This window comes from Poeciliopsis prolifica, unplaced genomic scaffold (genome assembly GCF_027474105.1).
Source record: "Poeciliopsis prolifica strain line A6 unplaced genomic scaffold, Auburn_PproV2 SCAFFOLD009, whole genome shotgun sequence".
NCBI lineage: Eukaryota > Metazoa > Chordata > Actinopteri > Cyprinodontiformes > Poeciliidae > Poeciliopsis > Poeciliopsis prolifica.
The window spans coordinates 4,332,795-4,359,590 of NW_026562384.1; the positions used below are offsets into that span (position 1 = coordinate 4,332,795).

At 45.1% G+C, this 26,796-nt stretch overlaps 1 protein-coding gene across 1 annotated transcript in view; it reads right to left on the reverse strand.

Moving 5' to 3' along the window:
* The window catches only part of efnb1 (ephrin-B1), a 78,998-nt gene that overhangs the window by 39,451 nt on the left and 12,751 nt on the right, over positions 1 to 26,796 (reverse strand). The window contains 1 exon segment of the mRNA XM_055033933.1: positions 8,795 to 9,072. Coding sequence (XP_054889908.1) covers positions 8,795 to 9,072 — 278 coding nt within the window.

Consider the following 26,796-nt stretch of genomic DNA (forward strand, 5'->3'; position numbering starts at 1 on the left):
TTTGTAAAATAGGTAAAGGAGAAAGTGTGGTTACAGGTCCTCCGTTTGATGGGGAATCTGTAAGTAAGTGTGGGACCAGGCTGCGTTTTACACATGCAAAGGCTTGGGTGCAAACCAAAGTCACTGTCCTTCTGGGAGGCGATCCTCCGCTCCAGACGAAAATTTCTTTCTTCGATGATTGTAATGTTAACTCCATTCATCTTCTCATCAACTCTGACCAGCTTTCACGTTTCTGTCAACAATAAACATCTGCACAGCATGCTGCCTTCACAATGTTTCAATATGGGGATGGTGAACAAACATTCCAGGCCTCCACACAACAGACATGTTTGTACTGACATTAAAATTACACATAGAGGCTTTTTACAGCATTCAGTATTTGAGATGCTTCTTAAGGCAATTGGTAGCAATAGATTTTTTAAGGTGATTCATATTAAATGGATCCTGAAAAGCACAACAATCTATATGTAAAATATTTTGAAAACCATTTATCATGCTCCTTCCACTACTTTCTGTTGGTCTATTAAACACGTTCATAGAAAGTATCCACTAACATTTGTGGTCGCAACTCGAACTGGAAAAGTTTAAGGAGCTAAACTGTGTACAAGGATGGTTGTCCTGAGCACAGATAATAATCTCAATTTGTCGTTCAAAATGTACTTTTTGACCATTGCTCAACAAAGTAAAATGTCTTTTGTTCTCCATTCACATCAAGCATGCGTAAGCCTCTCTTTCCTCTCGTCAAAATGTTTTTGTGCTCTTTCACAAAGACGGGTTAGCAGATGGCAACTGTTAGCTCTTCACAACAAAGAACTTATGTAATTGCCACTTAAAAATATGCGAGTTATTTGCATCCCTGTAATCTGAAAATCCACGTGTCTTCGACCTGACAGCTGCATCCCCACCCTAAATAGCTGTGATTTAATTATGGTAATCTGATGTTATCTCTAAAAGATGACATTTAACGCTTTTTCTAATGAAATTACTGGTATTGTGCTGCATCTCAGGCTAAATGCCTTTGCGGCATTTAATTATTTACTTGCCTCAGATGAGCGCATGTCACTGTGCTTCTTAGCTTCTTTGCAGCATTAAAGCAAGGACCTCCGTGGGAGCACGCGCACGTTTGATGGAGGGCCCCTGTAAATGGGAGGATCTGATGATCGGTGGCAGCAAGAGGCAGAAATGTTTTAAGCCCCAACCTTCAACTCCCTGCCGGGTGGACGAGGAGTGACTTGTACAGCCAGGCAACATAGCTGCTGCACTCTGGATGCACAGAGCGGACCTTCAGGGGACGTTTAGATGGAAGAGGTGTGTCATGTGGGGCTGAGGAGAAAATCCCAATGACAAAATAGCAACATTTTCCACCAAACTCATGTGTGTCTCACAAAGCTCTGTCTAGTTGCTGTCAGCTTGTGTTCATTAAATTAAGTGTAAGCTATAATTATGAACCTAAAATATGAAGGTGCTTTAGGCTTAACACCTTGTTGGATCTATGTTTGAGACAGTTATTTGGAACATGACAAAATCATGCTAGTTAAGCCAGCATGACTTTTAATTTGTGAAATTAGTCTTGTTTTTTAAAGTAAACCTTAAAATCCAAGATATATGTCATAATAAATACTTAGCTAACACACCAATACCATTTATGCTGTTGATTGTTTTGTGCTTAAAACTGTTACTTTGATCACAGTTGGCTAATAAAGACTTCTCATATGGCTAGCTGACAAATCTTCAAACCTTTTAAGATACGAATAATTTGTAAGGACTTTAAAATGCAGTAAGCGGCTAGCTATTATCCACTAGCAATGCTGAAAGTAACATTTTCCCATCTTGGTGCTAAAGATAAAAATAATTTTCAGGCAGGAAAAATTATGACAGGCTAACCATGAGCAGCTAACAATGCTAACGGTAGGATCTGCTTCGGAGCATCCAATCAGCAATAAGTTTAAGATAAATAAGATTTGTAAGTAATATCTTAATATCTGTGAGCTGCTAATGATGCATCTAGCAATTAGCGTCTGCTTAAAAACTTTCTCAAGGAGTAAAACTAAAGATACAGAAAATTTACAACAGTTTTAAAATAGCTAGCAAAGCTGAATTTTAGCATCTCTATTAATCCTTCTAACTAATGTGAAACTAAAGGGCAATTTAACAATTTCAAATGTTTCCTAAAGTGAAAATCTCTAAAATAGCTTGATCAAAACTATATTTGTATACTGAACAGTGATTAACAATAACACAAAAAGCTATTTTGTGTTATTGTGTTATGTGGACAGATTTTTATTCCAAATATTTAAAACAAATTGTAGTCCCTCTAATTTATCTGTGGAAACAAAAAATAAATAAATAAAAGGGGGATTTCTTAGTATTTTGGAAAATAATTTATAAACTATCATTTCTTCATTCTTGTGAATCAAAGATTGTCTCATCCCATTAGCTGGACAGATGAGTACAATTAGAGACACTGATATCCAACATGGTTCCTAAACACAATCTGAGGAGGTGAGCACAGCATGGAAGGTCACATCCTGTTAGTCAGATATCTTCTTCAGCTTTGTTTTTTAAAAGCTGGGCCAGCACCCAGTGACTCAGAAAAATGAGCACAGCTTTTTTTCATTACTGACTTATGTGCAGATGTCAAAACACATAATCGACAACGAAGGAAATTTCACAGCATTCGCCGGAAAGTCAACCAAGCTGAGCCCCAAGAACAAAGTCGACTTCAGCGTTTGCTGCGAGCCAGCGTTATGTTATTTACCGAGGTGAGACAGCGTCTTCTAGTCTGTCGCGGAACTCTGGCGAGGAAGTCGGCAACGTGTCAGAGTCCGGGACGGCGCGCCGCGATGCAGAGTGACAGCTGTCAGGAGGGATCAGGCCTACTCCTGCCCGATCCTCAGGAAAATCAAGACAGGGGAGAGGTGCATGTCGACAGGCTCCTCTGCCTCCCGCTGCGCAGTCTCAACTTTTTATGTGGAACAGAGACTCAGCTAGCCACAGCCGGCCAATCATGAAGCGAGTCATGCAACATTATGTCAATTGGTGGGCGACAGGGAAAGAAAATGGAGGCTCTGTGATGTATTGCAACTGTCTGTGTAGATATTCATTATATGTCCCTTTGCTCGTTTTTCCTCACTCCGCTGCTCATTTTCCCCATTATATTTTCCCTTCCTAAAAGCCTCCTGTCCAGAATCACCTCGCCACTCACTCCGAGCCCCAAACACACCCGGGCCATTTTCCACACAAACAGCTCATTCGATATCCTGTGTTTAGACAACGCTATGAAATATAACCAGTTTGTTCACTTAGGCAGCAGAGGGCTTAGAAAGTGTGTGTATATGTATACATGTTTATATGTGTGCGTACCAGGTTTTTATATCCTTATGGGAACTTGTCTACAATGTGGGGTTATGGGGACTACTGCTCCTTGTGGGGACATTTTCTTGAGCCCCATGAGGGAAATTGTTGTTTTTGTGTTAGTGTTTAGGTCTGAGATGGTTAGGTTTAGAGTTAGGATTATGGTAAGGGTTAGGTTGTAGAAATTAATTTCCATTAATTGACCCTTACCATAATCCTTGGATTATGGTAAGGGTTAGGTTGTCAATGTGATAATTCACATTGATTATGTCAATGTGAAGTCTCCACAAGTTATGAAAATACGACTGAGTGTGTGGGTGTGTGTGTGTGTGCGTGTGTGTGTGTGTGTGTGTGTAGGTGTGTGTGTGCACAGGGGGCATGTGGTGCTGATAGACAGCACAAGCTGGTGCTGGTCTGGACTTTAGATCAGTGCAAAGTTATGATAGCTGACCCTCCTGTGGTGTTTCTGTGACCCTCCCTGACTTTGCATTGTGACCTTTGACCCCTCCCAAGACTCCTGTCAGAGTAGGGCCAGGATGGACAGGACCAAGTGAACGGGGGTCCCCCATGGTGATACACACACACACACACACACACATATATACCATTTGCTGTTTACATCAACCTGCAACTTTTGTTGCCTCTTCTACCCCGCGTAAAAGAACCGGATCACTGGTCAGCGGGAGCAGGGAGTCTGCTGGACAAAAAAAAAGACTTCTGGAGGGTCCAGAGGAATGTCCACTCCTTATGCATCTTCTTCTCGTCTCAGATGGTGTCTGCCATGCCGGGCCATTAATCAGAGCAGATAAGCCAGTTCTTTATGGGCAGAGCAGATTTACGCCGCTCTGCTGGCTGACCGGACCCCATTCCCAGCAGAGGCGTGGGATAACTCACTCACGTCTTCCATGAACGGATAAGCCGGAGGGCGGGGGGCCTCAACAAACACACACATCCACTCTGGACATCATGACCTGGACAGGGTGCGTTCCTGAAATAGGCTTACTCAATTTATACCTTGATCTTGTCAAGACTTACACAACACTTAAAACTTAAAGTTGTAGCTTTAATTTGGTTGAAACTCCCCTTTTAATGAGAAGTCAGAGTAATGCAGGGCTGCCTAAAGAAGGCCATTTTCCGTCACTTACAGGAAAAAAGAAATTAGCCTGTTTGACACTAAAAACACGCACCGCCCAGGAGTGGAACCTACAACAGCACCACCCTTCACCATTACAATGCTGTTAAACATGTAATAGGCAGTGATTCTCCAGTCGACAAGCAACAAACTGCTTGTTAAACAACCGACTGCAGCATTGCCTAGCTACTAGCTAACCAGCTAATCCTAGCTTGTGATATTTTAGTGATTCCACGACCAGCAGATTAAGCAGAAGTTTATTCTGGGCTGTTTCAGTGTTTGGATCAAAAACCAGACAACAACTGAATGTAATGGATACCATTATTCATCATTATGTTACTTTAACAGCATTTGAAACAACTGGTTTTTGACACAATCTGGTTTTGACATAATCTCACGCTTATCTCCTATGTAAAGCTGGAAAAGTGCTTAGTGGAGGTTCCTACAGCAGCCACCCATGGCCATTAACTAAATGATAGTGTGTGTGCGCAGGCCGCGTGAAGTATAGATAAAACATGATTCTCCTGCTGCAAAGAACAACAACATTAATGTAACACCTCGACGGACGCCACATCCGATTACGGCTGACATGCAAACGTTACAGTGTATGAGCTAATAATGATCCCCCATCAGCCTCATGAAGGATTTGCAACTAGCTATGAGTCTGGAACACAGTGGAGGAAGTGTAAAGTATTCCTCTAGTTTGCATAAAACAAACATCGGTTAGACCGCCGCTGCACATAAGAGAAAAGAAAGCTGCACATAAAAATTAGAAGCAGCCCGAGATAAAGCTGACATTTTTATTTATTTTTTATTTTTTGCTTTAATGTCGGAGTTAGCGGCTGTCAGAGTGCCAGCCCACGCACATGTCAGGAATAAAGTTAGTTAAAATATTTATGATGTAATCAGCAGACAATATGCCGAGCAGCCCCACGAAGGAGGGAAAGGCGAAGAAAGTGACAAGAATGCCCAAGGTGGGTTTTCTTTTCCTTTTTGTTTTTGGGTGAAAAACATGTGGGCGCATTAAAAGTTCAGAGAAATATTTCCTTGAAGCCCCCCTGACATGCTGCCAGCGGAGCGACCACGAAAATTGTCGCTGTGATAACATCTCAAGCTTCACGCTTCCCTGCGTTCTCCCTGCGAGGGAGACTTCACAAATATTGATTGAACTGCAACAGATGAAAAGAAAAATTTATGTGGGATTTAATTTATTTAATTTAAGTTGCGCTTGTGTGTGTATTTTTTTTATTTTTCCATTTCAGAGGAGGATGTAAAAAGCCGCTTTAAAGCAGAGAAGCTGCAGTCGCATTAATGTTTTTGAATACTTTACAGACTTAAACTGAGACGCGAGGAGATTAAATCTCTCAAGTGATTTATTGATATTCCCAAAAATATTAGCTTAATTTGGCCACGTTTGATGGAGCGATGTAATACGCCAAGCTTCATTAGCCGATACTGGCGGTGGGTTCATTTTTGTCTCGTGGCCTGCAGAGCATCTATTGATTTCTCACTGTGCCAGCCATTCGCTGGCATGACACAGCTTGTTGCATATTAGTTCAGGCACTGCCTCTGAATTTGTGGATCATTTCTAATAGTTTTTACTGATTTACTGAAGAATCAATTTGAAATGTGGATGTGGCATAGAGTGGTGGTGTCCTGGGACGAGCTTAACGACGGGCTGTAATTAAAAGAAAAGAAAAGAAAAACGAGTTGAGCTTGGAAGAAATAATTTAAATGAGCAAAAGTTAGATAAAGCCTTCTTGATGCTGCAAAAACCTTGTAGTATAAATTAACAGCATGGTTCTCCATACTCATTTGCTTCCCTATGAACACAGCGACTGTAAATGTTTAGAAAGAGTATACTTGTTTTAAGCTTGGTTGGGTCTAACGAGAGCCAGTGTTTGGAAACTCAAAAATACGACCTCTTTTGCAATCAGTGAACGCGCCAAACTATGTGCTAACAGGTCGAGCTGACAACAGCGTTTTTGTGTGTGAAAAACATTCTTCGGTATCTGCAAGGTGCCTAAGCATGAAGTCAGAAGTAGCACAAAACATCCAAGAAGCTATTAAGGAGCTAGCGTGCCGAGGCATGTCGTGCTTGTTCAGACTGTGAGCGCAAGAACGCAAGACTTTCAACAGATAACAGGAAGGCTGATCGGAGTAGAGCGTATCAGGTAGCAAGATGAGTTTCAAAGTGCTGGCAGCCTTTCAGGGAATCTTAGGGTGAAAGCAAGGTCTACTGTAGAAGTATGACTCTGTCCTGTAACACGTAGATGTGTACTTGAACCAAAACATCTCAATCAAACGGCTGAGTCACTTTGTCACTCAGGTTCTCCAGTGTAATGCTAATGACCTTATTTTGACCTTATTGTCGAACTGAGTGAACACATTGCCAGGTTAAAGCTCCACGAAAACTAGAGGTTGGAAATCAGCTACAAAATTCCTGCCAGTGTAATTGTCTTTAAGAAACATTAATACATCCTTAAATTTAAAAACTCAGAGTGAGACTGGGGATTTTTGTGGTTTGAACCTTCTTGAATCCGTCTTCTACAAAGTTGCAGCTCATTGAATTAAGTGGCACAACAAGAATTTTGTTCAAACTCACTTATTCATTTATGCTGAATGATCAACTGTGTTTTACCTCTGAGTCTATCTTAAAGAAAATCTGTTCCTTCAACAGTTTCTCTTTTTTTTGTTACTTTGTTCTGTCAACCAAAGTAGTCTAGACTCCCAACGACGGTGTGAGAGAGGTGGAATTTTAACTGCAGTTACACAATGGTATATTCTCATGTTTTCTCAAGTGCTGGTTCAAACTTATGACTCACATTTCCTCCTGTCAATCAGAATGGTTGTTTAACACAACCCCATGTGAGAGCGAGCTGCAGGTTAGCTGGAGTATCAACAAGTAGATGTCAGGCATGGCGACCCAAAGCAAACACCAGCGCACAGTTTGGGATCCTTCTTAATAAACTGTGACTTATGTGTAAGGTTTTATGTTGCTCTACTCGCAGAGCTCCTCAAACTTCAGTAACGACACCCAGATCCCATCTCGGGCGTCTGCTGGAGATATCATCAACCTTCTGTTTGAGCAGGAACAATCTGATTGAGAAAAGAGGTTTACTCAAATAGATCTGTATGCCTCAAACAAAATCAGAAGTGAGAGCAGAGATAAAAATGGGCCTTTTTTTAATTTTTTTATTTTGGGTTTCCGTTTTCAGCTTGCGGCAGCTTGAGCTGGAGGGCTTTGATGAGGAGAAAACCGAGGCTCCTCTCATGCCGATAAAGCCAGAATCCTTTGAAGGCTGAATTATTATGTGCTGCTTGATTTTATTTCCACTGCATGTGAGACGTTCACCATAAACTTGACGTCTCGTTTTAAGACGTGGACTGTCAACATGAGCGCCGTGACACCATGGGCTCGTTGGGTGGACTGATGGACAAACGGACGGATTACATTTTTGTCAAACAGCAAAAGCCTGATTTCTCGAACATAATTTGGTACCTTTGCAAGTTGGATGGCGCAGTGGAGAGGATTACTTTCCTAGGCACAGTCCAGGACAGAATTGCTCAGGGCTTTCATTACAGACAGCCAAAACTGAAATCAGAACATGTCTGCATATTTGTCATCGGAAGTACTCATCTGTATGCTCTCGAGTCGCAAAGGTTTATCGATTGCATAAAATTGCATTATTGCATGTCTAGCTGCTCTCAAAAGAGCTACTATCAAGGTTGTATTTACAGCTCACTGATAATAAATTTGATAAATTATTTATGCTCTTTAGTCCTTCTGCCTTGATCCAAGACACTGATATCCTGGACTTTTAGTTTTATGTTCTCATTTTACAAAAAAAACAACAACAAAAAACAAGGCCTCATCAATTATACCTTAACAATGAAGCAAAAATAAGATAATTGTTGAGGCATCCCTAATTATGATCTTTTCTAAAGTGTAAAATAAGACAAACAGGAAGCAAAACAACTTGAAAACCTAAACAAAACTCTCAAAGTTCCCCGTTTGCATCTTACAATGATAGGGAATATTTAACACCGTAATCACTTCTGACCGCTTTGCCTTAAGCAAGGCACAGAAACTCCGGTCGTTGCTATGGGGCTGCCACGGCAGCCATTAAAATGCAATTTAACAAGGAAACTCCCGGGTGTGACTGTGTGTAACTGAGTGTGAAGCACAGAGATTATTACCCCTGTTGTTCAGTCAGGCTTCTTCGGCTGAACGAAAGCGAAAACGCCAAACGTCAACAAATCGACTCGTCTCTCCCCCCCCTCCTCCCTCCACCGTGACAAACTTACAGGTGATGTAGTAGTTGACATTCCTCTTGAACTCCAGGCCCATGTAGTTGGGGCTGAACTCCTGGAACTTGATGGTGAACTTGATGTCCTTTCCGGGCTTGTTGCAGTTCACCAGCACGTTGGGGTCGAGCACCGTGCTGCAGCTCTCCGCCTGCTCTCTCTTCACCAGATACAGCTTGTAGAACTCGTAATCTCGGCCCTGGTCCGCGCTGGGACAGATGATATCCAGCTTGTCCCCGATGTCCGGGTAGATCACAAGACCCTTTCCAGGAAGAAACCTGGAGGGAGGCAAGAAAAAGAAAAACGACAAATTGTTACTTCCAGATAAAAGGGATGGCATGTGCAAGCAGCCACATATATCAAGCAGAGTTTATATAGTGTTAATACTTTTAGCCGAGGGAATTACAGGTTTAGATTCGTCTGAGACAACCTGCGAGGCAAAAACGCTTGCCTGTTGCAGCTTGACTCGGCCTTCGAACAAGTCAACAGAGTGTCTCACACAAATCCTATCAAGATTTTTCTCATACTTGGACATGACTCAAAGCATAGCGAAAGTTAGCAAGAAAGGAGAGAGAGAGAGAAAGATAGAGAGAGAGGTGCAGTAACACAAAATGGCCGCTTCGGATCGGATTCTATAGAAGGAATGCAACAGATTTCTTTTTCATACTCTCGTTGTTTGGGGTAAGACCTGCGCTTTAGCATAATAACAGCGATGCTGCTACTTCAGAAGGTTGTTTCTGGAGGGAAAGCAGCGGTCAGCTGAGCGGGTTAAGGCTTTTTGGTACATCCACCAACACACCGCCGCACCACCACCATCACCACCCGTCATGATCATCTACTGGAGGATTAAGATAATCCATCTGACCTTACAGTACCTCTCCCCGTGGATTCTGCTGCCAACTCAATCAGATCGGCTTTTGTTCTCCTTTTATTCACTAAAGGTGGGGGACAGGAGGAGGCCCGGTGTGTGTAAATGCGTGTGAAGACCGGGGGGCAAAGGTGCACGGGTTTGCGACGGCGGTGTGTTTGGCCAGTGCTGGAGTGTGTGCGAGTGCTGGAGCGTCAACAGAAAGGGCTGAGGTTGCACTCCTTTTGGGGACGGAGGGTGGAAACGCACGGTGGGGGCAGATGGGCTGAATCATTGTTCTGGACTTGTTTGGGGCTTAAAACGTCAACATGGTTCAGCTCTGTTGTCCCAGTTAGCCAAGCATTAACCCAGACAGCCGGACTGACCACGGGTGTGTTCATGTATAAGCGCGAGTGTGTGTGTGTGTGCGTGTGTGTGTGTGTGTGTGTGTGTGTGTGTGTGTGTGTGTGTGTGTATGTGTGTGGTGATCGCAGACAGTGAGCCCAGCAGCGGGGCTATCTGCTCGATCTGCCCATGCCAGCGGATTTAAGGAGGATTTAGCAACGCGTGATGCATTTGTTGTTCTTTCTGATCCCTCATGGTATAACAAGACATCAGCGGCTGAAGGGGCGGTGGGGGGTCCCTCTCTCTGTCTGTGTCAGTGTCTCCCCTCTTTCTCCCTCTCAGAGCATAATCTCACCTTATCTGCAGCCCCTCATTTCATCATCGCACACATCGTTTCACCATTAAATAACCTGCTCTTCTCACAAGCAGAAGAAAAAGCCACGACCTCTTCCCGGAAGAGACTAATGGAGGAGTGTGTGGAGGGTAGAAATGAGCAGGCAAATCGTCCCGTGGCTGAGATGAGACAATTTTACGCTGGATCGATCCTGATCTGGGATTCAGAGGTCGGGAACCAAAGATATGATCTTTTTTTTATATCTGCGAATGCACCACACATAGCCTACCGCTCCTCACAGCTACGCTCTTCACTGCGGAAGTTGTTACAGAAGAAAACCGTTTTCACCATAACCGTGACTGCTTCCACTGAGTGGAGTTTGAGAAAGGAAAAAAGCTACAAGCAGCTTTGTTGAGGTTCCTCGAAAAAGGAATTGGATGTCAGGAGATACGAGAAAGCTGAATGCATGACAGCAAAGTTGTTTGGTTAGAATTCAATTCTGTGCCACAGAACATCCTGAATCAGCATTAATTTATCAATCTTACAGTTAAAGTTAGGGGCTATGTTCTCACATGGACACAGCGTGACGCCGCCTCTGACCTTGATGTTAATGATTAATAATCTCAGAAAGGCTTCTTAAGACTCCTACAAAGTTACAATGAATGAAAGGAATGAACAAACTAACACATTATTTCCAAAAAAAATATTAATTAGAAATTCTTTTAAGTTTTGTTTTATTCCAGTTACACAGTTTTAAACGGACTAAGTTTCAGAGTTATCATTGACCTCCAGCTTTTCAGTAGTTCCACCACCCATCTGGAAAACCAACCAGGAAGTTGACAGATGGAGGTATAACAAGAATGTGGCATATAGTTAGTGAAGAGGCCAAGTGCTCCATGGGGCCCTCTGCTGGCCTGGAGGCTCTAAGCAGCTGCCGCTGTAGCATGCAGCATGTTGGCTACCCAAAAGTAATTGTGCTATATTACGATTATTTAGTACATAAAGAGCAAAATTAGAAAATAATATTTGCCCTGGAGAAAAAAACTCAGCAGATGAAGAAATCTCCCACAAAATCTATGGTTGCTGCAGCTCTAGAGGGACCTCGAGGTTTTCTCCTCTAATGATGTTAAACGCTGGCAAGGAGTCAGGCATTGTTCTAAAAGATTCTCAAAGAGTCCTCTTTTTCCAAGGAAAAAAAAACCCCATGAAAATGAACATGACCGGATTAACATTCATGGCCATTCTTCAAGGAGGATGGGGGCATCGCCAGCCTGATGACTTCATTCACAGAGGATAGATGTGATAAGAAAACTACAGAAAACGTTGCTTCCCGACACCCGTCTGATTATGATGCCATGATGATAGCATGTGTGGAAAGCAGGCCCCCCTCTCCCATCCCAGGGCTTGGACGCGGGTGAGACGTTATTTCCCCGCTATTGTCTGACGCTCGCGGGTTTGAAGGGGAGTGGGGGCGGGTGGGTAAGGGGAGGGTTGAGGGGACGCGGGTTGTGCTAATTCAAGAGGCCGATAAGAGAGAGAACATGGGGTATCCCTTTGTCCTACTTCTAATAATTTGCTAGTGCTCAGCAGCAGCACTCTGCTTATGCCTGCTTGTTTTTTGTGTGTGTTTAAGCAGACATATGTTTTTTTGTGTGTGTGTGCGTGTGTGTGTGTGTGTCTAAATGCACACCGGGCCTGGATACACGTGCAAATGTCTATGAAGACACAGACACAATCAGCCTCTAATTGGATCTACAAGATGCATCAATGAGGCATAAACATGTCTCCATAGCAACCGCAGGCTTTGTTGCTGACCCCCCCCACCCCCCCTCCATCTCTCCATTCGTCCCCCCGATCTCACCCCCCCCCCCCCTCTATTTCCACTCAGCAATCTCATTCTCCCCTCCTTTATCCTTTTCCTCTTATTCATCTCCTCAACATTTCCCTCATTTGGTTTTTCTCTCATCCCCACCCGTCTCCATCCTCCCCCTCACTTTACAAACATGCACAAAAAAAAAAAAAAAAAAAAACACCTACGGAAAACACAGGAAAGGGCTCATTCAACAAGTAGGTTTTGTATTATTTGCTTTGCAGATTTCTCCTTTTTTGTGAAAAACCCCTCCACAAAATTGCTTCAACGTTAAAAAAGACCGGCTCTGGAATATAACAACGAGCCCCGTGTCCTGCTCACTCCATTGTCAGAGTCGCAATAATTTAGATGAACAATTAAGATTCTCAGAATCTTAATATCCTCATATCCTTGAAGGATTTATCTCAAGCCGGCTCCTGTCATTGATTCAATTTTCCGAAGCAGGCCTCATGGTTGGCGGTTAGATAGCTATCCTAAGTGAATTCTCTGCTTCTGTTTCCCAGCCTTTGTTAACTGTCTGCTATAATGAGGCTCTGGCTGCTGTGGAGGTCTGGAAGCGCCATCGCAGATGGGAAAGAAGCGGCATAAAAGAAATAGGGCAGCAATTAGTGTTTAGCCCAGTTTAAAAGCCCTCCACTTGGCAAGCTGCAGCCCAGCTCCAGTCCAGGATGTGAAACTAAACTGGTGGGCAGGGACTTTGTCTCCTGTTTGTCTCTCTGTGGGCTTAATCAGCACCACTCCGGTGAAACACACAGCCACGCCATGGAGAGGAGGAGACGAGTGACTGAACGTTATTGTATTTCTGAAGAGGTCGAAAAGGGAAAAAAAGGGGTTTGGGGGAGGAAGGGTGGATAAAAAAGGGGAGGTTGAATTGCATCTTTCATTCTCGTTGTCTGGAGACCCATAAGACCTGTTGATGAAAGAAGTCGGAGCGCACAGAGGAAGAGCTGTGCAGATACGAATAATGTTTCTGGGAAATGACCCCGAACGTGAGAGACAGCCTCGATCCCCCTCGTGTCAAACGAGGTGGATCTGCCGGCACCAAGCAAAATAGAACGGAGTCATTTTCCAAACAACCAAATGAGGTTTGGTTTTGTTTCATCTGGACAGCTCCGCAGCATGCTCAATCCTGTAAAGAGCTTATCCAAACAGACCTACGCTGCAGCACAGTGGAGAGAGAACAGAAAACAACGAAGCAAAAAAGAGAGGGCCCCCCCGCCACCCCTCTTCTTTCTTTTTACATTCCACTGGTGAATATGAGCACATGATCTCACATATGCTTCACCCCACACACACTCACATTCACACACATATATACATGTGGAGGCACACAAAAGCACCGTGGGGTGCATCCTGGACCTTCCCAGCCCAACTTCCCAGCCACCCCCCTATTCAAGCGTCCTGCCCTCGCCGACTTTCGGATAAAACGCCGCCTACACTCAGGCCCACTCAAAGCCCCTTACAGAGCCTCAATCCACCCCTTCCCCCTGTGTTTTCAACCCCCGTCCGGTCGACTCGAGCCCCTGCCCTGAGCCGCACTGGCAGGCAGCCTCTGCTGCCGGATGAATGGACCCGGGACCCGGGGAACCCGGAGAGAAAGAGGCTGGGATAGCTCATATCAGCTGAATGGTCTTAAATTGATTTGTTCCTCCTGAGCACCATCAGCGGCATGCTGTACATTTTCATTTAAAATATATTTTATCGAACTATGTAATCCGTCTCCTCCAGAAGATCTATAGCCTGCGGTTCCTGCAACAGGCTGTTTCTGTTTTCCTCTTGTGTTTCATGTTGGAACAAGCTCACGTACGCAGCCTCCCTTCCTTACATGATCGCCAGCACAACAGGTACTTTATCCCCTCAACATTACCATGGTAATTATCACACCAGGAGAAGTGTTGCAGCACCAATTATTATTTCTCTCCTACATTATCCTCACAAAAAAAATTACTCTGGCTGCTCCCCCCTGTTATTAGAGATGACACTTTCCATAAGGCAGAGATATTTCTGGCCATTTCAATCAATACGCCACAGGCCACTACACCCACCAATCCACTGTAACCGTGATGCAAGGTTACAATGTAATCAGAAAGGAACAAAGGATTGTTTTATGCAAGTGTTATGCCGCTGATACACAGAATCTTACAAGAACATTTACCTCTCAAAGTTGATGTTTTTTTTTTAACATTTTGGCACACTACAACCACCAACTGCAACATATTGCAATTTCACTGGATGAAATACCATCAACTAGAGCAATTGGTAAGTCAAAAGAAACTCATACACAATTTTCCACATTTTTACCAAGACAAAAACGAAAGAAAAGTGTACCATGCACTGATGTTCTTACTACAATGCCACTAGATAATTCACCATCCTTACACATCAGCAAACTGACATTTTTTGCACGTTCAAAAATCACTGAAATGCAGTCGGACTGAATAGAAAGTGTCAGTGACCAGCAATTTTGAACTCTTGCAACTCAATTTTCCCTGGACCTCCCCTCGATCCTCAAGTCTTTTGAAGTCTCCCGGCTGTCCGCCAGCGTTGGCCTGCATCTAGTTTTATTTACAGCGATGTGCTTTGATAATGTTCCATCACACATAATGTGTTTTACGTTTTGCCAAATTTGTGGAGTGCCTGGCTAGCAAAATTACACACTGCGACGCATTGACCTGTCAGAGAAAATGACTAAAATTTGTGGCTGCTTCATGATAACATGAGAAAGTTAATACTCTTCCTTCTACTTAACAGGACGTGTCTTCAAACCAATGATTACCGACTTGCTTGATTGTCTCATGCCGGTCACAAATGCTTCCAGCCCTCAATCAAGACTGTAAATGTTGAAACGTCTGTCTCCAAGCAGGAACTGTTTAAGCCCAGAACCGCTTTTTCAGATCCGGCGAGAAAAATCCACAAAGCCTCAGATTGGAGATACTCAAACAGCAGCTTCTGAAATGTCTCCGCTCTCTAATATGTGACTGAGATCCACTGAGCCCTGACATGGTGTTCTCGTTTCATACAAGGGAGAAACACACGCAGCACTAAAGTGTCACTGCTTGCACAGACCCAGCACCAGTTTGAGCTTCTCGCGAGAAGGTAGGTTGGTCAAAGGGTCTGTTCTCGTCGCCTGAAGCTAAAACGCTTTTGCTTGTATACATAGCTGGCTTCTGTCAGGCCGTTGCAAGGGCAGATGTTCTTAAGGAGGCCTGACTATAAACATACACACATAAACACACACCCCGCAGTGTACACACACTGATTTGCTCACATGTCAAACACAGTAAACAAGTCGCCCCGGCGCGCGCACGGGCCACACACACATTAGCGAGGCGTAGCAACAAACACAGGCATCCTGAAATTAAGCAAAACGAGATCCATCTGGCTCCTGAATTGTTTAGCAAAGCAGGAAAGATTTGGCCCTTATTATAGAAATGGAGCAAAAACTGGTGGCGGTGGATAAACTGAGCTCGGGCCACATTGCATTTTGACTCCAGAAGGCCCCTGCGTTGCTGCAGCGACTTGCTGAAAAGCGAAACGCTCGGAGTTTCCCCCCTCGGGCCGTCCTCGTTGGACAGACACAAACGACGACTTCAGAGGCAAGAAGGGAAGGCTGAGAGTGCTGAGTTCCACCCCGCTGAGAGACGCTTTTGTACGTGTGAACACAGACGCCCTCTCGCTCTCACAGGCTAATGCTCGCTAGCTCCCGATGGCTCAGTCAGCAGGCTGGCATGCAGAGCAGATCAGATTCAGTGTGACTCATAGCAGTTGCACACCGGCGAGCGAGAACACAGACGCGAGCGCGGCTGACACACACCTCTCATGTTCACCAAACAAGCTCAGTATGCTCGCCCTCTATCACTGTCACATGAAGGGCTAGCATCGCACAATCAGAGGCTGTAACGAGCTAACGAGATGACGTCCAGATGGCCTTGTCACAAGGAGGACAGGAGTGGACCTTGTTACGAGGCGAACAAGCTGAAGAGGACTGTCGAGCGAGAGGGGTTGCGAGAAGTCATTAGGGAGGAGAAAGAGTGTAATCTGTTTCTTCTTATGGCCTCCGTGGTTTCTGTCAGTGCCGAGTTCATCCCTCTTTAAGAGCAGGGGAGTTTAAGTGAGCGAGGGTGTGCGTGGATGTGATTGAGTGTCATCCCTGGTATCAGTGACAGAGAGAGGAAGCCCAGACTGCTGCTCTTTGGGTCCCCAGTTATTCATCCAGGAGCACAGGGACTGAGCTCTTCCAGCTGGGCTGCGAGGAGAGGAGGAAAGGAAAGGAAAGGCCAGGCAAGGAGAGGAAAGGAAAGGAGAAGAGAAAAGATGATGTTGGCTTGGCTTGAAACAAAACCATTTGGGTCAGTTTCAGCCTGAGTTTAGCCTGAGTTCTGGGACTGTTCCATGACCTAAAGACACACAAGCCTCTCTTCCCTCCTCCTCCTTCTCCTTGGTTTCTTCTCTGACACACTCGCGCAGACACGCACACACACATAGCCAGCTGCCTCCCATCACAGAGGAGCAGCCACAGATGGGCCCTGCTTGCTCCATAAAGATCTCTCCACAGGCCCAGTCTACAGTCACAGCCAAACCCGCCTGGCCAGAGCTCACTGTCTATGTGTGATGTGTGCGACGCATGTAGGCACACAGGCCTGAGTGGGTGAGCGTGAGTGTGTGTTGTCGTGCCAGCCACCCCCCACCCCCACGTCGAGCCAAATTTTGATGTCCAACAGTCAGAGAGAGGAATCCCCGAGGACCAGGCGCTGCTGAACCCAGTCCTCCCTGAATATCTGTATTCAGCAAGGCAAGAGAACATTAACCAAAAGATTCCTCTAGCAAACAATACCCCCATCCACCTTTCTTCACCTAATATTACCCACAACCACCTGGAGGAACGGATGGATTAACTAAAGAGAAAAAGAATCATAATCATCATCAAACCCACACAGCTTGCGCAGATTGCTACAGAGGACATTTTATGGTCTGCATCTCCAATTCCCGTAATAGGCTCGCAAAAGGCATTCAAAAGACCCTCTTTAATGTTGCATTCAATCAGACTCAGGAATAAACAGGGACAAAAGCTGAAATCACAGATATTTTATCCCAATTATTTTTCGTTCTTTCTGACACAGACAGAACCAGCCAGAGTTTAATCCATTTGGAACAATCGTCCTTCCATCTCAGCACGCTGGAGCTGGAGGGATCGGGTTTTCTGACTGAACAGCAAAACAAAAGGGAGAGAAAACTCATTGGGGGAAGTGAGGTTTGTTGCACTTTAGAGCCACAATTCGGTGATTCGTTTTGTTTTGTTTTTTCTTTTGTTTTCAGAGTCTTTACAACTCTCAGAAGTGGGGTGGGGGAAAGGTTCAGGCTGACCTGCCCAGCAGTATATTTTGGCACTGACACATCTGGGAATTAAATCAGTCGGTGATCAGGAAGGGGGCGTGGGGCAGGCGGGCGGGGGGGGACTCCAAAACAAACCTGACACCCATTGCTAATGAGGTTTTTCTTTGAGGAATTGGTTTGACATTTAGGGAAATATGTTTATTTGCTTTGTTCTCGGGAAAGAATATTGGTTCCAGTGTGTTTGTGCAGTCAGAATTAGGCACTAGCCAGCAAGAAGATCAATTATTTACATTAGCTTAGACATTTTTATTATAGTTTAGCTTAAAGCCTGCAAAGAAACAATGTAAGGGGGTAAACAGCTAGCACGAGTTACAACATGTTAGCCAGTAACGCCAAAATTCAAGATTTCTTCTCTAAGCTGGGATTTTTATTGTTCAAAATTTAAAACATTTACAAATGCTAAAAATGTTGTCCTCTTTTGTCAGGACAAAATAGACTTTGGTAAACAAATATTTTTTTATGAAAAAAAACAGCTAAATTATTAGCAATTTCCAACTGAGCTTTCCCTTTTGCGTGGACTATTGTGTACTTTTTAGCAACACAACAAGCTACAAGCTAACATTAGCTGGCTCGTTCCTCAGGCTTTCTGCTTGGATTCAAGTTAACGGTCACGCAAATCTTAACTCGCCAATTGAGCTTTTAACTCAGTTCAGTCATTTTCTTTGGTTAGTCAAGCCACTCTCTGTTTGCCATGGCTACACATATCTCCATAATGTCGTTTTCTCCTGTTATTTTAGCCCGAAGTGCCTTAGCAGCAGGTTAGCACTTCTTTGCCAAAACTCTGTCTGATTAGTTGCTTCAATGAGATACAGAAGAAACTGCATGAAAAATGTCAGCAATTTTTACAACTGACTTTTGAAAACCTTGTTGTACCCTAATACTTGATCATCTGAAGGTTTCCTAGCAAGAAGACATGAAGCAGAAACTCTACCGCCATACCTAAATACCTAAACGACGCCATAAAAGAGACATTAACAGTAAATAATATTTGGTCCCTCAGAGCGTATGTTTGCTCCGTCTCATAATATAGACATTAGCTACTTCCTGTTAGAACTTTATGTGAACCCTTTACGATTTAAGTGGAGCTGAGTGGGTATTTTATAAGGCAGCGTGTTGTTAACAGGTGTTAATATGACACAGCCAGACAATCTGGAGAGAAACCAAAGCCTTCCTGGAAGAACAAAGGGAAGACACGGTTGCGCAGAAAGCAAATCAATCAATCTCTGCCAGAGCACGTCTGGCTCTGACAGCACCGCTCTGAACCCAGACATAAAAGATCGTACGCTGCAAAGTTCAAAATACTTCCATTGTTCATCTGTCAGAGTGAGAGACAATTGCAAAGGGAGCGGGAGGGAAAAAATACTAACACAATATTTATCTTGTGTCCCCTTCCCTCCTGACTAGCTCTTTTTTAATACATTCCTGCTATTGTCAGGAGCGCCTCGAGATGGATGGGCCGAGGAGTCCGGTAGGTGATACGTGTCGGCTACAAGCGCGGCGCAGACGCCCGCGCCTTTCCACAGTCTCTGTTCTCAGACAACGGCAATAATTCAGTCACCAACAAACAGCGACCTTCATTTTTCCTTTGTCAGTTCAGTTCGTCAGTGGTTGGCGGTTTGTCTTCTGCATTGTTCTTAAACCGGCTTCCCTGGGAAACGGGGAAACGGCTGACGAGATGTCGCCTCGTGAGCCCTCTCCTCCTTTCACCAACTCAGCCAGGCTGGCAATGTGACACGCGCTCTCCCCTCTTACCCATTCTCTTACTTCTCCTTATCCACACAAGTCTTAACATCCCTCATCAGGCTCTTGTCAGGCGTCACGCCACGCAACCCCTGTCTAAACAGGCAGCGAGCGTCTGCGTCCCGGCGTACGCTGACTGCCGCCTTTCAAGGCCGGCGACTCTTGATCATTTCACGTCGAGACATCTGAGGCCTCCGCCGGCCTTCACTCACTTCGCTCAAAAGTCCAAAGGAGAAAACTCTCTGAAAGGCTGACACATTTCTGCAGCGTGGACACATTCCTCCTAACTTAGTTTTCACTCAGCCCAAGGCAAATGAGAGCTAAAAAAGACCATGTGTGGCGCAATAAAATGAAGCTATAACAGTCTACTCCCTGTAGCAATACCTGCTCAGGATACATGTCTGTACCTGGGCCTCACTTGAGCCTGTTGCGACTGGTCATGCGGTGCAATATGAGGCGCACGTCTGACCGAGGGGAATTGTCAAGCACTCCAACAGGGACATATGCATGCAAGAGAGCTCGCGAAAACACACCCGCTCCCGCATAGCATGCACGTTATATGCACACAGGCATTCTTTAAAAGCCAACAGTAGCGAAACAAGAGAAGATGGGCCTCTCTGTGTGCAAGTGACAGAGTGAATTACACGCACAGCTAAAACACAGGCTTCCTGTCTAACGCAGCCGCGCTGGATGGCTTTCAGATGGATTCTGGCGAGTCTTGTGCAAACAGTGAGTCAATATTGGGATAATGGCCGATCGTTGAGGAAGAACAATTCGCGGGCGATTTGGGAGGAACATGTGTGTTTGCAGGGCACTTTGCACCACGGGCCTGTCACCGAGCCATCACCGGCGTGGCGCCCGGCCAACATGTTCCATTAACGGAGCCCGTCAGCACAAACAGCGCCGAGATAGTCAAGCGTTTCCAAGCTTGTGTAGCTCTCCTCTGCAATAATCTGCAATAATGACAAATTTGCGTTACGAGCAAACAACACGATTCGAAACCGTCACCACTTTGACTGATATTTATGTCTGTCGCTGGCTCATTCATTACCATAAAGCATGTTTAATGTTTCTCAGCTGCGTGAGAGGCCTGCCACACAACAGATGAGAGCACTAGACTAGTCTCTCTCTCTCTCTCTGTCTGCTTCTTGGGTTCTTTTAACAGCTGTGTCCGCGCACTTCAGGACATACCCACACGACCGAGTGGACTGAGAGAGAGGGCAAAAAGAGGGAAGAAAAGAGGGGAGCCGGAGAGAGGGGCGCAAAGAACGTGGTGCCAACTAGAGAGGCCCACCGTGCCTCAGTCCCATCCCTCCAGCTGAGGGCTTTGATTCGCCTGATTGTCTCCAATATTGAGACACACAATAAACACAACACTTGGCCACCATTTGCAATTCTAATCAGTCCCTCTCAACCAGCCTGGACAACTCAGCCAGAGCCCTCTGGGATATCACTCATCTGACTGCAAAATAATGACACAATCATCGCCATGGCTACGCTCCGGCGACATCCCATGAAGCGGCCAGCGCCGAGAGGATATTAAAACATAGGAGTACTTGGGAGAACTAAATGAATTAGCCAGGAGATTAGTTGGATACCAGGTTAATGAATGTGGCCGCTCAACGCTCCTCACCTCCCCCAAACCCACAAATATTTAACGCCTCCCTCCCCTTCTTACAAAATAAAAATGTACAAGCAGCCAGTAGGCAAGCTAACAGGTCTACACCTGCTTCTGTGGAGCATGCTGCAACAGGATTCCAATAAACCATCTTCTTTCAACATCATAATTCAGACTGTGTAAACTTGGCTTGATGGATCGACGATAAGTCAGTCTGTTGCAAACTTTAATTTTATCTGATGTAACATGCAGAGAAAGAGCTTCTGAACCAGCCTGGAAAACAAAGAAGAAAAAAGCGATAACATCGTCCCGTAAGCATGTTTGTGTTCATGTTTAAATTGAGCAAAAAGTTGATTTCCCGAGTGTTAGCACGAGCGTGAAGATAAAGGAGGTGTGATGTTTAACAAACTTTCCCCAGAAAAATCAGACATATGTGATCCTGAAGAGCCCATCTGTTTGCGGGTTTCACTCACTTGACAGCCTGACGGTAATGGATGCGCGCAGATAAACGAGAGCGAAAGCGACGCGCAATCATCCTCGTTTTAGTGGCCTTGATGCGTTCTCTTTAGAAGTCACCTGGAAGATGAGCGCCTCAAATTTCTCCAGAAAAAAGATACATAATTTGACTTGCAAATCGCTGTGGTGATTCACAACGGTGAGCATGCTTGTCTGCCCTCATTTTCGAGCTAGCTGCACGTGTGTTTCGTCGATCCGTGTGTGTGTGTGCGTGCTGGTTGCTTGTGCAGGCATGTGAATGACAGCCTGTCAGTGAAAGGGACGTCATTATCTGGCTGATGTCTGTGTGTGAGATATGACCGGGGGCAGGGTCACATCAGTGGTGCGGGCCCAACACTGTCCAGACAGGAAGCATTACTTTATGATTTCTCTCCAGGACAGAAGCCCTCGTCACAATCCGCGGCGCTGCAGCTCGACCTCATTTCGAGAGGTTACTGCGATACACACAACGGAGGAGCGCGGGTGCTTGTGTGCATGTGGTACATTTGTGACAATAGCATGATGGATGGCTATCTCCAAAGTCTTATTTCTGTACCAGGGCTATTACTTTAGAATAACAAAGTGGGGATTTTTTTTTTTTGCTTTGTTCTCAGGGCCTTGACGAGAGGGAGCTCTGGTAAACCTCTCCCCTCCCTGTCCTTACCCTTTGACTTTTTCTGTGTTGCAACAATGCAGAGGGGGTTTAGTTCGGTGTCCTGCAGTCGATCTGTTAGGGCGCTGATAAGAGAGGCTGATGGATAGGTTTAATCAGCCAAGCCCAAGGATCAAGACCATGGGACAGATCAATCAAAAGCTGTGTGGCTTATAAAAGAAATGGCTTTTATCAGTGTCAAGGGGCTCTAGGTTTTTTTTTTTTTTTTTGTTCCACAAAAGAACAAAACCAACATTAGCACCAAAAAAAAAAAAAGTGAGGAGTTCAAACAGGGGATAGGCTGGTTACTGGAAAAGAATATCCATGGTTTTAAAAAGGTACAATTTCCAAACCCTTAAAAATACAGTACTTTTAATAAGATTCCAGAGAAAGCACAGGGAGTGACCAGAGTATTCTCTAGCTGCATGCGGGATATGGCAAAACCATGGCTGCACCTTCATGTGCCAGATTTCTTGACAATATTCAGATGTGAGCTACGTCCCTTTGTCCCTTTTTACGCCTCAGTTTGACGTGCACAGCATTGCCTGCAGCTTCTACTTTCAACAGCGTAGAAGCACAGCTGCAGATCAAGTCCGAAAAACTTTGCAGACGAAGAAGAACCGACACGGTTTGACAACTGCGACGTTTGACCTTAAAAAATTGTGTTTCCTTTTCAACATTCTTAGAATTCCTCGAAACTTTTCCCTCGCCTATACAAAAATGACATCCAGCCGTTTGACGATATTTCTGACAGCAAAAATCAAGAGCCGCCATGTTTAGGGAACCACTACCTCTTACGACAGCCGCTGGTAAGCTGCCATCCTCCATCCTGTTATGCAGCTGTCTTCAGACTGGCCATCTGAGCAGATAAAGTCGATCATTAATGGTGTTTGAGTTGCATCTGAAGTCGGAGTGTGAATCTGGAAAAGACGCTACACCTGGGCGGAGCGTGTTCCAGCTGCACGGGAGGAAAAACCAGTGGGATTTGCTAATCGTCGCAAATCCCACTACAAGACAACGGCAGCGGGTTTCTTTTAAACAGAGAAGCAATGTGACGTATATAAATAGTACCGTGTCCCACTGATTGAATGTGATCCAAGCCCATTAAAAATACACATTAACAGATTGTACAGGCAAGTTTTCCCCACGTTTCATAAATGAGAAGGCGGGATAATGAGTGGAGAGTTGGTAGGCGCGCTCCAAATGTAGCAACTTCTTGCATTTCTGGCTGAAAACACCAATAAATAAATAAATGAATAAGAGAAATCGCAAGAGCTGGTTGTTACCTTGTTATATTCAAATATGTACAATATTCTGTAAACAAAGCACTTAACTAGTTGAGAGGACGGTTATCAAAATAAAAACAGCATTATCAACTTTACAACAACAACAACCATAGAATGATTACTAGTTAAAATATTGTGTTCTCTGCTTTTCTAAGTTGTTGCATATATTGCATGGTATTTTGACTTAGTTATTAGGCTAAGAAAACCCCTTAATTAGCCATTGCAGAGACACTGCACTACACTAACAAAGGTGAAAATGCATTTAAAAAATGTATATATATAGGCCTATATAAGATAAAAGTGGTGGAAAAATGTCCATATTATCATAGCTGGAGATTAATCAGTCAGACATTGATCAGAATTAGCCAAAATACCCTTATCGACTATAACTCATAATTGGCAGGTCAAACCCTAAATCTTCCTCATTAAAACAAGGAAATCTAAGCCAATGTGCAGAATGTACTTGGAGGCACATTTTTCAGTAAATGGAGAAATGGAAATGAATATCCGTCAGGAAATCCCCAGTCGGTGCATCTCCAATCAAAACAAATTGGTGCTGGAACTGAAGCAAAATGTCTGCATGAAGCTAAAACAGCCGTCAACACGTCAGCACCGGACGCCAGGAAAACTCAAATACTATTGAGCGCGAAGGAGACGGCGACACATATGGAACAAGATAACTCACTGCCATAAGTAGGGCACAACAATTTTAATACACAGCTGCCTTCTGCGCCTTAAAAGCAGCTTCTTATCAGAAAATGTGACTGACAAGTCTATTCTCTGCTTACAATCCGAGCTCGTGATTGTAAAAGACAGCTACACATGTCCCATCAAATCCAAGACAAATTAGTAGCTCTTTCTTTTCTCGCCTCCCCTTTACAACTCCTCCCTGGATGGAAGATCTTATCCAGGCAGACATGCTTAAGTTGTCAGTGGATCTCTGAAAAGCCCATACTGAACAACATATTGACTGATGCAATCAGAGAGACACACATCGTTAGGCTCATTAACAAGCGAACGCAAAAAGGGGAGGACGGCCTAACTGGTGCAGCGGGAGTCTCTGTCTGTTCTGATGACGAGAGCCGGGCGAGACGCAGGCCGTATGATAAACGGCTCGTCTGTTCTCTCGGTGACCGGGCCGGGCTGCGGCCTCGTACGAGACGCCCCACGCGTTGCTGTAGGAAGCTGTTACGAACTGGGCTATCTCCATTACAAGGGCTATCTGATCGTTACTGCAGCCATCTGCAAACACGCACTCAAGCCATAATCGGCACAAGCAGACCACAGCTGACTCCTGAATTGTTGCACAACACGCATCCGTAATAAGTTCTGCTCCCGTGGGTGTGTGTCTGTGGGGTGTGTGTGGACGTCCCAGCTGCTGCCCTCATCACCATTGTCACTTTTGGTCCAACACACTGATGCCATCCCGGTGTTGCCACCAAATAGTGAGGCCAATTTTTTTCTTTTTCTTTACTTTTTTTTTTTTTTTTTTGCAATGCTCAATCCGTGCAATGCCACTGCAATCTCCCCGGCCGGAGCAGCTCACACCCTTCAAAGGCTCATCACGGGACGCAGATCTAATGCGGAGAGATGGCGGGTTAAAGCCTCAGCCAGGCGCGCTGCTTTGAAGCGACTGCCCCTCTGGCCCCCCAGATCCTCCCCCTCATCCCCCCCGGTAGGAGCTGAATCATTTCCCTTCCATTGTGGGAGAGAGAGAGGCGCGCTAGCAGCTCTGTTTGATGGCAAGAATCACGCCACTCCATTCCAGGACAGGAAAAAGGGCACAAATGAATAAACGAGAGCAAAAAGATGAATACGTTCATGTATGTTTGAAATCTGAATCCGCATAACGCTCCGACTTGGGATCCTTGACAGGCAAGAGGTGCCACAATCAGGAGGTGTATAAATAAATCAGTAGAAAACGCAGCAAACGGGGGACGCCTGGCCCTTTGCGCTCGGCGCGCAGAAAGGGAGAAAGGATTCGCCGAGGTTCGTCTGCAGAGAAGAAAAAAGAGCTTTCATCTTTCCAGAAGAGAAGGAGAAGAGAGGAGCGACGTGTCGGAGGTTCGGGCCTGTCATGTTCCACAGTGGGGGGGACTTGAAAGACGGATGAGAATAGCTAAAAGCAGTTGACGTTTTTGTTTTGGGTTTTTTTTTTCCAGTGCGCGGCTGAGAGAGCGGAAGGAGAAGCCGCACATGACGATTAGCGGGGCTGAAACGTCACAGAGCGACAGATTACACTGCGGGGACGGGAGAGGGAGAAACCCACCCCTCGGATACTCATTAAATCAAGCCGACGCGGGGCCCTCACTCTTATTCTCTCCATAGTTCATAAAGCGAGCCGAGAGGTTCTCTTCTCTCTTTTTCTTTTTTTTTTCCTTCCTTCAGATATTGTGTTTGCTTTAGCAGCCCCCCTTTCGCCGCTTTTTCCAATATCGGGGGAAGATGAGAGGCTTCCACGGCCGAGCACATCATGTGGGAGAATAAACACGCACCTAATGGGGAACATGTGTGCGAGGGAGATGAAACAGGGGGTGTCGGGGAGGGTTGAGGCCTCCCATCATATGAAAAAGGATGAAATATAGACCCGCGTCCCGGCGAGCTCCGATGCCGGCGGTAGGAACGCGGCGTGAAGGGGAAGCGGCGGACCCCCCGACGGGCTCCCGCGCACGCACACACACACACAGACACACACACATACACAAACACACACACACAGGCCGTCAATGCGGGCCTTTCTGGAGCGGGCTCACGCAGAGGCAGGAGTCTGACAGTGACATCTTCATTCACTCTTGGATTCTTTTTCTCTTCCAAACATGCATGAACACACACTCACACACACACTCACACACACACGTATACTGCGCCAGAGGCCATGGGAGGAGGAGCAGCAGTAGGGGCATTTTTTTTTAAAAAGCCTTTCTCCTTTACCATGGGTCTCTGCGGGGTTTAGCGTTGCATTATGGGAAGATTAGAATTAGGGGTGCCGTGCTATGTGATGTCATTGTTGCTTTTGCGTTGTCTGGACGGGTTGTGGAGCTGAGACCTGATGGCGGGCAGATTTCTCTCCCGACGTTGAAAAAGAAAAAAAAAAAAAGCTCAGGTTTGCAGTTGTGATTGATTACAGGTTCCTATTGTATCTGTCTGGTAGTTTCTCTATTGGAAGAAGAATCAATCAGACAATAAAAGACAAAAAGGAAAAAAAAAAACTCAGGGCAAAAACGCTCCACATGACTCCATCCATCAAGTCAGCAATCAAAATAATTCAATTAAGAGACTTAAATCCCGCTGGCTTACGAGTCCCTGGTCCAATAGCCCAGAAACAAACTCAATTTGCAGACAATCTATACATGATAGTATTAACTCCACTTTAAAGCTCCAATCTTTTTCTGCCCCACCGCCACACTTACATGTTCCAAAT